Source organism: Crocuta crocuta, unplaced genomic scaffold, assembly GCF_008692635.1.
Source record: "Crocuta crocuta isolate KB4526 unplaced genomic scaffold, BGI_CrCroc_1.0 scaffold18, whole genome shotgun sequence".
In the NCBI taxonomy this organism is placed as follows: domain Eukaryota; kingdom Metazoa; phylum Chordata; class Mammalia; order Carnivora; family Hyaenidae; genus Crocuta; species Crocuta crocuta.
In genome coordinates, this window is record NW_027532589.1 from 4,884,735 (window position 1) to 4,899,300 (window position 14,566).

Sequence of the window (14,566 nt, forward strand, 5' to 3'; positions counted from 1 at the left end):
GGGTCACGCACGGAAACCCTACAAGAGCTAGGCAGGCAACACGCAGGCGTAGACAGAGCCTGGGCTAAGATCGGGTGGGGCCCAAAGAACATCTATCCATAGTGGCCATCGTTCCTGTGTGGCAAAGGGGCCCTCAGGGTTCCAAGCTGTTGTATTTCCTCGCAAAGCTGAAAATCAAGAATTTAGTGTAAAGCCTCCTGATACTGGAATTGACTTTTTTTTCCTTTTCTTTTAATTAAAACCACTTTGTGGACAAAATGTGTCCAAAGACAGAGGATGTAAGCAGCCAGCACACAGGCCACCGCCCTCCCACTGGGAGAGACAATCTTCCCCTAATGAATTCCCTAGAGAATGCTCTCTCCTTTATCACTCCTCCTCCCAGATCCTTTGACCCAGCCTGCCTTTCTTGTAAACATCAAATCCAATAAACTGGGTGGAGAGTATTTCCCGGGCTTCCCCAGAGCTCAGGCAAAGCCCCGTCTACACCATAATTCCCCTTGTCATCAGTCTGTGCTCACCAACTGATTCCTGCTGCCTAATCTTGATTTCTGGGCATTTTGATTTCGATGTCCTGAATAGAACAGAACGCCACCTTTTTCGGGCAGGGAGGGGCTGGCAGTCTGCTCTAGACAACTTCTCTGAGTGAGTTTGGATAACAGGGGACCGTCCCCAAGAGACTGGCTGCCTCAGTGTGTGTTGACAAGTCCAATGTCCAAGTCTGAAAAGAAGGTGCCAGAAGTCTCCCCAGCACTGCCTGGAAACCTTTGGGTCTTGATGTCCCGGAGGCCCCCCATCTCAAGGAAGGACTTGCTTTAGAAGGCAGAGACCCCACGGAAAGGCTACCCTCAGGTGTACATCACTTCGCACGCTCTTCCAAGAGCATGTGCTTCTGTGTGTGTGTGTGTGTGTGTGTGTGTGTGTGTATGGTTCCTGCTTCATTCATTCACTGCTTCTCCCACAGCCAGTTCCCCCCACCTTCCCCAGCAGAAGCTGGTGCCAGGGAGCTTGCAGAGCCTGCCCCAGGCCCTTGCTCCAGACACAGGGTAAACGTTACACCTGAGGCCTGCCTGGAAAGAAGGCCAGACAGAGGCAGGCGCCTTGGCTCCCAGCCCCACTGGAAGGCGGTAAACAAGGTCCGTGTTGCAATCCTCTGCCTGCGAGGAGGTCATAATGCAGGGCTGGAGTGCAGAGCAGAGGAGGCAAAGGGCAGGAGGAGTCCTGGTGCGCAGGGAGAGCCGGACTGGCCAGGAGGAGGGGGGCTGGGAGAAGAGTGAGACCTGGTGGCCGAAGGCAGGGCAGCAGCGAAGAGGTGCAGAGGGGAGAGGGGAGAGGCAGCTGGGTGGTGCAGCTCTCTCTCTGAGGCGAGAGTTGGAGAGCTGGAGAGGTCTGAAGTGCAGGGCGCAGGGCACAGGGCGCAGGGCGCAGGGCGTGGGGCAGGCAGGGTCAGTCAGCAGCTTTCAAGCTGCTCCGTGAACTGCAGACTCCTTGTCATAGTCTCCAGGTCTCTGAGTATCTGCTTCCCTTGCCCCTGAGAGCGGGAGCCCCTGTCCCCCCCAACCCCAGCCCCTCAGAGGAGGAAACTCCAGGGCAGGGATCTCACGTTTCAGGCTGACACTCAGGGATGGAGCCCCTTCTGCGATCTAAGCTTCCCTGGGGTCGGGGACACCGGATGGAGAAGACCGCGGGCGATCGGGCACTTGGGTGGCTCACACCCTGCAGACCACTTCACACACACTGGCTGTCGCACACCACCCTCAGGACACCGAGAGGGCTACGTTCCCCCATCGGACCACAAAGAGAGGCTCACAGAGAGGAAGCGATTGGCCCAGGGCACATCTGAAGCTGGTCACTCAGTCTGCAAGCTTTAGGGACAGTCCCTCCTCTTGGAGTTGGGCACGCAGCAGGGAGAGACATTCTCTGCTTTCGGGGGGCATCTGGTGTTTTAGAGAGGGAGACAGTAAATCAAGGAGCAAAGAGGGAAGTTGAGCTAATGATTAAGATGAAAAGGTAATCTAGAGGGGCTGCTACTCAGGCTGGGGAGACAGGGGAGGCCCCTGTCCAGCAACCTCCGCCCTGGGGCAGGGGCGGGGGGTGGGGGAGAGACTGGCACATGGAGAGAAGAGTGAGCACAGAAGCTCTGAGACCAGATGGAGCTTCATGCCCTGGGCCCAAGCGGCAGGCAGACAAGCATAATTGCACCTGAACACAGAGGGGCGGGCACAGGTCAGATAACTCCAGCCTCGTGGGCTCTGGGAAAGGGGCCAGGAAGCTGCATGAAGGGACAGAGGAGGTGAGAGCAGAGGCAGGGAGGCCAGGAAGAAGGCTGTTCCTCAGGCATCCAGCTCAGAGATGATGGGGTCTATGGTCAGGAGGGTGGATTGGACCCAAGGGTGAGGGATGTGATGAAGGATGTGGTCTGAATTGGGGAAGCCAGGGAGGGAGCAGAAGCGAAGGGGAAGCGGATTTTGATCCTAAAATCCAAGCATTTTACCACTGACAGAGACTTTGTCTTTTTCTTCCTTGTCCCTCATTGGCCAGGACCGTGGTGGGTACAGAGTAGGTATTCAATCAATTCCTTTATGTAGTCAGTGACTATTTATTGAGCACCTACTATGTGCCTGGCTCTGTCCTAGGCACCAGGGACATAGGAACATGGCAAAGTCCTTGGTCCCTTAGAGCTTACCCTTTCGAGGGAGGGGGGCATGTGTGCGTGCAAGCGCATGTGTGATTGGTGGTAAGAGAAGGAAGAGAGGAACAGAGGGGGCTGTTTTAGATGTGGTGGTCACGGTAGGCTTCCCTGATGAGGTGACCTCTAAGCCTAGACTTCATAAGAGTGAGGTGGTGAGTCAGACACTGAGTATCTTGAGGAAGTACATTTCAGACAGAAAGCAATCAGTACAAAGGCCCAAAGGTGGGGGGGGGGTGCTTGTTGACTGACTAGTAGATCTGTTACTTGTTGATTCATTAATCAGTACCTGTGTCTCACTCAGCCTTGGAAGTCTCTGAGAACAATGCCAGGGGTTTTTTTTCCCCTGCCCAACAAGAGTGGTCAGAGGGGTGGAGTGGGAGCCAATTCCTTCCTTTATGCTGTCCCTCTTTCCCCAACCCAGGCCAGGCCTCAAAGTAGGGAAGAGGGAGGGACAGGTATTGATTCTGTCACACACCTAGAGGGAAAGGCAGAGGAAGTCAAGGAATAAGGCAGGCTGTGCTGTCCCAGAGGCCACCCCCTCCCCCCCCCATGCTGTTTCTGGTTTTAATTCCTGGGGGTCCTGCCCTGTTACCCCACCCCTTGCCTCTGCCCCTGACACGGCCGCCGAGGCATGGGGAGCCCCTTGCCCCTCTGGACGGACAGCCATCTGCAGAGTTATTTGCTTCTCTCCATCTCGCCAGGGGTAGCGGGCACACCTAGGGATGCTGCCTCCCCACTCAGTCCCAAGGCCTGGGCACCAAGGCCCTATGGATTTCACACATAAAGGATGGGCATGCCTGGGTCTTGGCACAAACTTCATCCAGACTCCTGGCCATGTCCGGGCCCTCGGTTACTTCCTCCTTATTATTCCTAAGCCATTTCTGCTTCTCCAGCTATCTTGCTGACAGGACACACTGTTCTAAATTCCACTGATTCAAGAGTTTCTATTCTTACCAAGAACGCATAACAGACAATATATCCCCAAACATGCCTGACCACACATAGCATCTTAGAAGCCATGCGGAGGCACACGGTGGGGATGGATTGCCCAGCCTAACATGTTAGTTCTTCCTGATTTTTATTCCAGGCCCTCCCTTTCTGGTCATGTGAAATTCGTCAGGCCCCAGAAACCCAGAAGTTCCCTCCCACAGGGCATCCTAGGGCTCTGTAGAGGGGCCCCAACAAGGCCAGGCCCTCCTTTCCCGGATGAATCCCTCCTCGAGAGCCCAGAGCTGTGAAGGAAGGGGAACCTGGCTTCTGGGACTTTAAGTGGGGGGAAAAGGCAGGTGAGAGCCATGGAGGGAAGGCCTTCTGCAGAGAGGGGCTGACCTGGCTGGGCCTGGCCAGCTGCCCTTTGCCTGTAGCTCAATGGTTCTCAAAGCACAGCCCCCAGACGCACTTGGTGGTGTCTTGCCTTAGACCTACTCCATGAGAAATTCGGGGGGTGGGGGGTGGAGGGACGGGGAGGCGCCTGTGTGGCTCAGTCGGTTAAGGGTCCGACTTAGGCTCAGGTCATGATCTCATGGTTCTTGGGTTCGAGCCCCACATCGGGCCCTGTGCTGACAGCTCAGAGCCTAGAGCCTGCTTTGAGTTCTGTGTCTCCCTCTCTCTCTGCCCCTCCTCCACTTTCTCTCTCTTTCTCCAAAATAAACATTAAAAAAAAAAAATTCTGGGGCGGGGCCCAGCAATCTGTGTTTTAATAAGCCCACCGGCTGATTTTGACACTGAACGGCGGCAAGAGGTGAGACTCGGACTGGAACGGGCAGTTAGGTCCAGGGCTGGGGGGCTGTGAGCACGGCCCTTCTAGTCGCAGGCCCAGGGACTGGATTTTACAAGGTCTCTCACAGTGATGGGCTCAAACGAACAACTAACTGGGAGATGCAGACCACTGTAACTTTCCCCTTTTTTACCCGGATCTCCGGGTTTTCCTGGCATCTAGAAATGTTCTGGTCCAGGAGAAGTGTAGTTATTTCAGATGTCCTTGGGTAAAGTCCCCGGGAAGCTGCTGGCCTGCCTAATTGAGTCAAATCATTTCATTTATCCCCGAATTCGGTTAAGGAGAAAGAGGATCTCGCTTTGCCTTAAACAGAAGTCACCCTCCTCACAACATAGACCTCCCTACAACTGCAGGGAGGGGGTGGGGTGGAAAGGAGGGTCTTAGTTTGGAATTTGTGGCTCACTCCTTGCCGGTGTGGGGGGAACTCAGGCCCCATCAAACAAACGTCCAGGAAGCACGACGACTTTTGTGTTGTCGTGGTTGCCTTTTCAATGGTCCCTGCGGCCAGGAGGGGAGTAGGTTTGTACATCCCCCTCGGGGGGACAGAAAAGCGATGCGAGGATTGCCCCAGAAGGTTCCACTCCGTTTACCCAGGCTGAGGGCCTCGCAAGACCCCGACCTTCTACAAATGTTTTATTTATTATCCCTGGCTCAGAGACGTTAAACAAGCAGCCCGAGGCTCCACAGCGGGTGGCGAAGGCAGCAGAGCCCGGGCGCGTGCCCAGTCTCTCTGGACCTTAGCGCCTCCTCCGGCGCCCGCCTGGCCCTCCCTCGAGGAATCCGAGCCCCAGAAGTCGTGCCCCCGGGTTCGGGAGCGAGGAAGTAACTCCCGCCCCGAAGTCCGCCGGGTCGGCCCTCCCCCGACTGCCGGATGCTCCTCCCTCGTTCTCGGAGGACCCCCCGCCGGCTCGGGCTGGGTTCGCGCCCACCCGGTCCCGAGCCCGCCCTCCTCGCCCCTGCCCGGGGGCTCCTCCGGGCCGCCCGCGCTGACTCAGCGTAAACCGAGTAGCGGAGGGCGGCGGGGCCTGACGCGCGCGGCCCGGGTTTCGNCTTTGATTGTCCCCTCCCTCTCCCCCGCCCTCCCCCTGCCCCGCTCCGCCCCCCGGGAGAGGTCCGGGGCGCGGAGCCGGCTGCTCCGCGGAGCTGCCGGAGGGCGGGAGCAGCAGCGCGCAGCAGAACACGGCGCAGCATGACTGCCATCGCGGTGCAGGTAACCCCGCGAACCCGGCGGGGCGCCGAGCCGGCCGCCCCCCGAGCGGTCCGGGGGTCTGCCCCACCGGGAGGTGGGAGGGGACCTTGCAATGAACCCCAGATCCACCGGGGGGAGGAGCGCGCCCCGCCTTGCCTGTCTTCTGTTGCAAGCTTGTGGGGTTCGGAGGAAGGTGGGCAGGACGCAGCCTGGGGGCGCTGCCCCCCCTCTCCCCCGACGCCACTCCTGCAGCTCAATCTCCTCCCGCCTTTGCTCGGGGCCCGCAAGTACCCGAGGGCCCCCAAACTTCTTGCGGTGGCTTTTTCTGCTTCTCTTTGGGGTCACCAGTAACTGTGATTAGGCTTTCCAGAGGGGTCCCACCTTTTCAAAAAGGAGAGGTACGTCTGGGATGGAGGGTGGACACAGTCCGCTTGCAAAGTGAGGTTTGTCTTACATAACATGAAGATGCGCCTCGGGGGAAGCCAGAAGTTTCTCGGGCGGGGTCTAGGAAGACCGTCTCTGCTTCTCCAAACGCATCTGGGGTGCTGGGGGCGGGGACAGACTCATTGGGGCGCGCAGGCACTTAAGAGAGAAGGTCGTAGGGGCGCCTGGGTGGCTCAGTCGGAAGTGTGGGACTTGGCTTAGGTCCAGATCTGGGGGTTAGGGAGTTGGAGCCCCGCGTCGGACTCCGCTGACAGCTCAGAGCCTGGAGCCTGCTTGGGATTCTGTCTCCCTGTCACTCTGCCCCTCCCCTGCTCGCCCTCAGTCTCTCTCAAAACGAAATAAAAATCATTTTTAAAAAGAGAGAGAAGGTTGTCGCGAGGGGAGGGGGAGGGGCTCGCATCCCCAAAGGTCTGATTTCTCCGACGGGTGCAAGATGTTTTTGTTGGCTGAGAACCTTCCATTCCGGCCCCCTGCCCTCCGGCGCGCGGCCGCCGGCTACCCGGCGAGAAAGCTGCGTTTCACCGGCTGGCGCTCAACCCCCCCGCCCCGAGTCTTCTGGCCGGAACGTTCTAACGATTAGAGGCTCCGTTGACTTTGCCTGCAAATGCCCAGACCCCTGCCAACGGTGACTCCGGTAGACGCTGTTCCGCCCAGTTTATAGACACAATAACTGAGGCCCAGAGGGGAAGTAACTGGGTCCGGGTAGACCGCTAAACCACACAGTCGAGATTCAAAACAGGACTTCTTGGCTCCAAATCGTACTTGCCTTTTCTACTTTTTACTAACGGGAGAAATCGTAGCCGCCCACCACCGTTTCCGCGCCCCCCCCCCCGCCCCGTTTAGCCTGGGGACACAGCCGTTTGGAGGAGGAGGGGGGCGGGTTGCAGCGAGTCCCTCCTGTTTGTTCTGGTTCCTAATCTTGAGTCTTGATGCGGGAGCGTCGGGGACAGGCCCTGGGAAAAGGGGACTGGCAGTGAGGAGGGTGGGACCGGGTGTGGCATCTCCCCCTGGAGAACTGCGAGAGGGACTTAGTAAACAAGGATTTAGAAGTATCAGGACGTGAGGGCGCCTGGGTGGCTTAGGCGGTTAAGCGTCGGACTTTCGCTCAGGTCATGATCTCGCGGTTCGTGGGTTCGAGCCCCGCGTCGGGCTCTGTGCTGACTGCCAGCTCAGAGCCTGGAGCCTGTTTCAGTCTGTGACTCCCTCTCTCTCTGACCCTCCCCTGCTCACGCTGTCTCTCTCTCTCTCCTAGAAATAAATTTAAAAAAAAAATTAAAAAAATTAAAAAAAAAAAAAGAGGTGCAGAAGCTGCGGGCTGGATTAACGGGCAGAGGGGCAGGGGCATTGTGTGCTGGGCCCGGAGAGGGCAGCAGGTGGAGGGGACCTAGTTAGCGGGGGAAGGGGGGAGGCGTGGGAGCGCTGAGGATCGATCAGGCCCCGAGCTCTGCCACAAGGGTGAGGCGGTGGCGCACACGCTGTGGGACAATAGTCCATGCTGCCTAGCCCCTTTAAATTGGCCCCAGGGTCTGTTCTAAGCACTTGAAGTGATAACTCATTCCAGCCCCGGGGAGGTAGATGATGTTATCTTCACTTACAGGTGAGGAAACCCGGTGAAAGAGGGGAGAAATAACTTGCCAGAAGGAGGAGAACTAAAAAGCAGGCTGGCTGGGGTCATGCAGGCCAGCGTGGGCAGGGGCTGAAGGGACAGTGGCAAGCCACCTCTTTAGGAAACTGGTTGAGAACTTTCTGGTTAATAATGATAGGGGTCTGGCCTAGGCGTGCGCAGAGCGGCAGTGTGTCTGGAGGGAAGCCTGGAGGTGGGGGTTGGGGACTTGAAGAATGAGTCGTGAGGGGGAGGGGAGAGGTGGGGCCCTGGGGTGTCAGAAGGGAAACCTCTAGCCAGTGGAGTCAGTGGCCCCGGAGTGTCCAGGTACCCTGTCCTACGGATCGTAGAAATCACTGAGGGTTAGAGAGGGGAAAGAGAAAGGCTCACATTCTTTCCGCGGAAGAAAGGAGATTAAAGTGCCTTGCTCAAGGTCCCACAGCTGCAGGCCGGAGGGGCAGGGGCAAGTCTACACTGCCTTGGTTCCATCCTGTCTGCTGGCCACACTGCTACCAGCTGCCTCTCCGGGAGAGGGTTTAGGGCCCTGGGTCACGAAGGCCAGCAGAGCTGCCAGCAGTGGTGCAGGGAGGTTGGGAAAGAAGACTCCGGTATATATTATTCTTGTTGCTCATGGTATCAGTAGTTCCCCGAACACCTTTATATACATGGTCTCTTGTCATTCTTGGGAGTTTTCTTGGTGATCAGAGTTTCTTTGTTGTTGTTTTTTTTTAATTTTTAATGCTTTATTTCTGAGAGAGAGACAGTGTGAGCAGGGGAGGGTCGGAGAGAGAGGGAGACACAGAATCCGAAACAGGCTCCAGGCTCCGCGCTGTCAGCACAGAGCCCAACGCAGGGCTCGAACCCACGAACTGTGAGATCACGACCTGAGCCGAAGTCGGACGCTTAACCGACTGAGCCACCCAGGAGCCCCTCTTTGTTTTTTGTTTTTAAGTTTGTTTGTGAGAGAGGGTGAGCAGGGGAAAGGCAGAGGGAGAGAGAGAATCCCAAGCAGGCTCTGCACTGTCATCTTGGAACCCTACTGGGGCTCGACCCCACAAACTGTGAAATCATGACCTGAGCTGAAATCAAGAGTCGTCCCTTAACCAACTGAACCACCTAGGGGGTGGGGGGTGGGGGGGAGGAGTTATCAGAGAGTTTAAAGGAGTTTAAAGAATGACCCTGCTTTGAGGTAGGACGGGGAAGAAATGAACTGACGTGAGCTGTCATCTATTTGATCCCAGGGGACTAAAGTCCAGTCTGTGCCCAAGGCAGGTGGGGCTGAGGGAGGCACAGGACATGCCTGTTCTCTAGACATCATCATGTCCAGGGTCAAAAGGTTTCTGGGTCGTGTGTTCTGTGACTTGATTGAGAGGCCTTGCATCTGGGGCTCTCCTCCCCTAGGACCTTACCAGTGAACTTCTGGGCCGGGCACCTGTGTGGCTCTAGCTTTCCTGCAGGGGTCACCTCCTCCACTTTGTAGATGAGAACCCCAAGGGCCAAAGAGGTTAAGAAGCCACCCACCGACAAACACCTTTAATGGTTTGTAGACACAGAGGTTTCGAAGTCTCTTTGGTTTCTTAGTAGTAAAGCCGTTTTCTTATGATGAAATCCAACACAGATTCCCAGACTACCAGTGTGCCCAGCGCGTAAGGAGGACCTGTTGTGGGGGTGCCTGGGGGGCTCAGTCAGTTAGGCTCCGACTTCAGCTCAGGGCACGATCTTGTGGTTTGGGAGTTTGAGCCCCCGCCAACAGCTCAGAGCCTGGAGCCTGCTTCGGATTCTGTTTCCCTCTCCCTACATCCCCCCGCTCGTGCTCTCTCTCTCTCTCTCTCAAAAATAATAAATAAATAAACAAAAGAATGACCTGGTGTGGCTGAGTGAGAACGTGGCCAGAGCAAGCCAGCTCAGCTTCCCCTCCTCCCCTCCCGGGGCACCTAGAAGCCGGCAAGGGGTCACAGTTTGAGAACCATGCCTACTCCATCCACTTGGGTGCCCTTTATCATGCCCCAGGTGGCCTTTGTCTGGGGATGGGGGCCCTGACCGCGGGGCATCCCTCTGCACCCTCTACTCCTTTTCCTCACGGGTAATATTGAGCCCCTAAAGCAAAGGCCCTGGACCTGGAAGGACCCAGTCAGCATTTATTGGCCGAATGCATCCAGGCAGCCGTAACCAGCTTAATTGTGGTTTAGCTGAGTGATCTTGGGCAAGTCATCTGCCCTCTGTGTGACATAGTTTCCCTCCTTACGCCACCTCCCCACCCCCCACCCCCGGGGAGCTTCCTACAATAGGAGCCTCACAGGTTTGAGTAAAATAAGCCCCTGCTTTGGCAGAAGTGCTGAAAGGACACCGGGTCCTTATTCATATGTCCCCAGGGCTCCCCAGGGGACACATGGAAATTCCTGGTAGCTCCGGTCAGCCTCCTGATGTTCCTGCTTGGAGCTCTGACCACGGGCGCCTCCCGGGAACCTGGCTTTGCTTTCCGTCCCTCCTCACTGAGAAGCATGACCCAGACTTGCCTCTCTTTGCACATGACACAGGTGAACCCCATGGTCCCTGTTCAGTTTCCCAGCAGTGACAGATCCCCATGAGCTGTCTGCGTTGCCTATCCCCCAAGCCTGGGTGTAACCTGCTTCCATACACACTGTAAAGGGGGTAATTTGTGACTGGGCAGGAGACTTGTTTAAAGGGAGCTCCAGGGGGGCCTGGGTGGTTCAGTCGGTAAGCATCCAACTCTTAATTTGGGCTCAGGTCATGATCTCCCTTTTGGTGAGTTCCAGCCCTGCGTTGTGCTCTGCGCTGGTAATGCGGAGCCTGCCTGGGATCCTCTCTCCCTCTCTGCCCCAACCTCTTCTCATGCGCTCGCTCTCTCTCTCTCAAAAAGTAGGTAAATAAATATTCAATAAAAGGGGTGGGGGGAGTTTCAGATGGAAGTGACAGGGGTTGCAAACTTGATCATTCGTTTGTCATGTGGCAGAGTACTGGGGAGGCGGCAGGGCCTACGCCCTCTTGGTGAGCGGCGTCTGTGAGCTAGACAACATACAAGTACAAATCAAAAGGGAATGGATAACTTGTGGTCGGAACAGGGAAGAAAGCCCGGGTCCTGACGGGAGGGGACCTGGTCTGGTTGGGGAGGCAGGAAAGAGCTCTGTGAGGACATTTCCACGGAGACATGAAGAATGGAGAGAAGGAGACAGTCTGGAGAAGAATCTTTTAGGCAGAGGGACCAGGAGGTCTGAGGAAGAAAGTTCTAGATGTGCCCTTAGGTGTAGAAAGAGGGCTGCCGTGTCCGAGTGGGGCGGCCAGGAAGAGTGTGCTGGAGGGTGAAGTTGGAGAGAGAAGCAGGGCAGAAGGTGCAGGGGTTATGGGCAGCGCTAAGGAGTTTGACTCTTCAGAGTATTTCTTTTTTGCTTTCTGGGTTGGGGAGGGGACCCGCGCCTGGGTGGTGTCCCAGGGCTGTGAGATAAGGGACACCTCACTGGATGCCTGGGCCAGTTTGCCAGAAGAGAAGGGGTGGGTGTACCCTTCCAGGGCTGCAGCTAGAGGCCGAAGGGGAGCCTCAGTGGTTTTGCACACGCCCGGAAGCTGCTAGACAGTTGAGCTGACCAGCCCTGGGTGGGGTTCAGGTGCAGACTGAGCAAGACTGAAGGGCAAGGTGCAAACATCGCTTTCAGTATGGAGGAAAACAAGGTAATAACGCCGAGTCTGGAATGTGCGGGACCAGCAGGGTGGAGAAAGGCTAAAAACTGAAGTATGCTGGGAAGGCCTGGGGGAGGGAGAATGGAGCCTTGTATTAGAAAGTGAAGTTAAAAAAAAAAAAAAAAAGAATACTAATATTTCTGTGCTTTTAAACAACCTTTGCAGTGCTTTAGGCAGGGTTCTTGCTCTGCATACAAAGAAACCCACAGGGTACTGCAAGTTCAAGGTCATAGGAGCCTGGTCTGACAAGTTTTCTGAATTCGGAAGAGACTAGGATCTGCTGGCTTGCGGGTCAATAGAATTTGGATTTCTTCTTCATAAAGATCATTAAAGAAAGAAAGGGCAGGGAACCCTTCATGCCTGGTGACTAGTTGGGACAGTCCATGCTTCTGGGTCTTGGACAGAGGACCGGGAGCAGGTAGAATGGGGGAAGGGCTCCCCCAGAAGTGGGGTCTGTGCTGCAAGTTAAGGAGGGGCTGGGAGGGAAGCTCCTTGCAAAGGTGGGTGTCCCAGGCCTCCCAGGAGACCGCACCTTGGGAAGCCGGGAGCATGGTCAAGGGTTCTCCCTGACGTGCCATCTGTGGTGTGTCTTCCAGGCCCAGAGGCTGCTGGCCCAGAGGCGGCCCCAGCGGCCCTTCTTGGAATCCTTCATCCGGGTCCTCATCATTGTGTGCGCCGCCCTGGCCCTGGTCCTCTCCTCCGTCTCCATCTGCGATGGTCATTGGCTGCTGGCTGAGGGCCGCCTCTTTGGGCTCTGGCACTTCTGCACTTCCTCCAACCAGACGGGGCCACGCTGCCTCAGAGACCTGAGCCAGGCCCGCGTGCCCGGGCTGGCCGTGGGCATGGTCCTGGCCCGCAGCGTGGGCGCCCTGGCTGTGGTGGCCACCATTCTGGGCCTGGAGCTCCTCATGGTGTCCCAGGTGTGTGAGGACCTCCGCTCACGACGCAAGTGGGCTGTGGGCTGTGTCCTCCTCCTCGTCTCTTTCATCCTCTCCTCCGGGGGGCTCCTGAGCTTCGTGATTCTCCTCTGGAACCACGTCACGCTCACTGGCTTCACCCTGATGTTCTGGTGCGAGTTCACGGCCTCCTTCCTCTTCTTTCTGAATGCCATCAGCGGCCTTCACATCAACAGCATCACCCACCCCTGGAGCCAACCAAGGAAGTTTTAGGCCTCCCTCCTAAATCCGAGGACATCAGGCTTTACAAGAAAGTGTGGTCAAGAAGGGACTTTTCCGACATGTGACCTCTGATGGGGGTAGGGGTGGGACAGTGACCTTGAGACTGCCGCTTCTTGGTCCATGACCTTTGGGTGGTTGGCCAGAACCAGCCCAGTGGCCTCTGCAGCGGGCCTGCGGGGCCGGAGGCCGGGAGTGTGCCTCAGTGCCACCAGCTGTACGGCCTTAGCCAAGTTATTATGATGTGGAGTTTAGAAGCAACATGTTTTAAAACTCTTTTCTTGAATCTTTCTTCCCAGGATGGGAATAGACTTGGAAGCAGCTTGGGTAACTGGTGCCTGGGCTGGCCGCAGAGCTAAGTGCAGTTCACGCTTGTTTTATTGACTATATGCCAGGATGGGGCTGTGGGGTCCCTGGGGTCTCCTGGGGTCTCCTGGGGTTGCCCTGAGCCGATCATCCTTCCAGCTAAGCATATCCACTTCAGTGCCTAGGACTGTCTTCCACCAGCCCGAAGGGCCTATGTGCACATTTCCCTGCCGTAGCTTTGGTCATGCTATTGAGGATTCCCTCCATTTCTTGCACATCATGGGTTTTTAAACCATCTGACTTGATTTGAGTCCTGCCTTTTGGGGGGGTCCCATAATCCTTGAATAACTTCAGCTTCCAGCAGCCGCCTTGTCGGCAGTCTGTGGGAATCCTGCCTTACGTCTTGGAGCCAGCTCCCCAGGATGGCCCACAGCCCTCCCTGAGGCAAGCGTGTATGTGTGTCCGTCTTTGCTAAGGGTCAGATGGCCTCAAGGTACCATTGTTTGCTCCTAGAGCACATTTCCAAAGAGCACATATCTGGACCTGCTGGACTCCGGGGTGTAAAGGGGACTTGCTTGGACTTGTAATGATTAACAGCCGCCCCGGGGATGAGTGCAGGTGAGGGGGACCATGAACCAGTGGAGACTTCCATGCTTGCTGCCCAGTCTGCATTTTTATGTAGCCAGTCGCCCCCTTCCCAGTTTCTCTTCTGCCCGGTAGCTGGGGTTTGCCCTCAGCCATTTCCCACAGTAGCCCCTTCCCCCTCCACCTGGTTCTTTATTTTGAGAGAGAGAAAGCCCAAGTGGGGAAGGGGCGGAGGGAAGGAGAGACAGAATCCCAAGCAGGCTCTGTGCTGGCTCTCAGTGTAGAGCCCAGTGCGGAGCCCCAACTCCCGAACCCGTCAAACCAAGATCAGGGGTCAGACCCTTAACCAACTGAGCCACACAGGCACCTCCTGTGGCTTTTTGAAAACTTCTCTCTCCAAATGCATATGGAGATCAGGAGAGCAGTCAGGGGCCAATCCATTTTTCAGAAAGCAGAGCTCATAACCATACAGACTGGGTTCTTAGCCCTGGAAAATAAGCACCTGGGCTTTCATTCCAGGAACAGTTCACAAGGTGCAAAGGGGTGACCTCCTTGTCTCTGCAGTGGGGACGTGCAGGGGTGGGAAGCCAGGGCCTGGGGGTGGGGGGAGACAGCGCGCTCGTCCAAGGTCACCCGCCAGCAAGATGCCTTTTCCTTTATGTTGGGGTTTCTGCCTACAATGCTTCCCCACCCCCCAACCACACTAGCAGGCTTTGTTTTGTAAAAAGGTTCAAATGTTCAGTCGTTAATCTTCACAGGGCTGGTGGGTGAGGGAGTGCTGATAGTCCAGGAAACTAAAACCCAAAGACGAAAACGTGAGACAGACCCCCATGGGATAGGGACACAGGCCCTTGTCCCCTGCCCGGGAATGAAGACAGACACAGCCTCGGAGGATGGGGATTTGAAACCAAGAGCCCTGGACTGAACGTGTGACCCTTCTTGCTGAGTATCTCGGGCAAGTCACAGGACCTTGGTGAACCTGCTTCTTTTTCAAATGGAATCACGCCCCATTCCCGGCTACTCTGCCTCTGAGGCCGCGGGTGACCTTGAAAGAGCGGGAGGAACTGGACGGTGCCTTGTGGCCTGCTGGGGTTACTAAAAA

General features: G+C 56.3%; 1 protein-coding gene across 1 annotated transcript; it reads left to right on the forward strand.

The window, feature by feature from the left end:
* Positions 1-5,608: 5,608 nt before the first annotated feature.
* TMEM37 (transmembrane protein 37) lies at positions 5,609-13,958 on the forward strand. The gene is made up of 2 exons (XM_077779625.1): positions 5,609-5,676; positions 11,995-13,958. Exons 1-2 carry the CDS (start codon positions 5,656-5,658, stop codon positions 12,565-12,567), a joined length of 594 nt encoding a protein of 197 aa, XP_077635751.1. The 5' UTR covers positions 5,609-5,655; the 3' UTR covers positions 12,568-13,958.
* Positions 13,959-14,566: the final 608 nt, after the last annotated feature.

Excerpts from the sequence above, each read along its gene's own strand:
- TMEM37 (XM_077779625.1), top strand. The coding sequence starts at position 5,656 with ATGACTGCCATCGCGGTGCAG. Across the intron at positions 5,677-11,994 it reads TGACTGCCATCGCGGTGCAG|GCCCAGAGGCTGCTGGCCCA; the intron begins GTAACCCCGCGA and ends TGTGTCTTCCAG.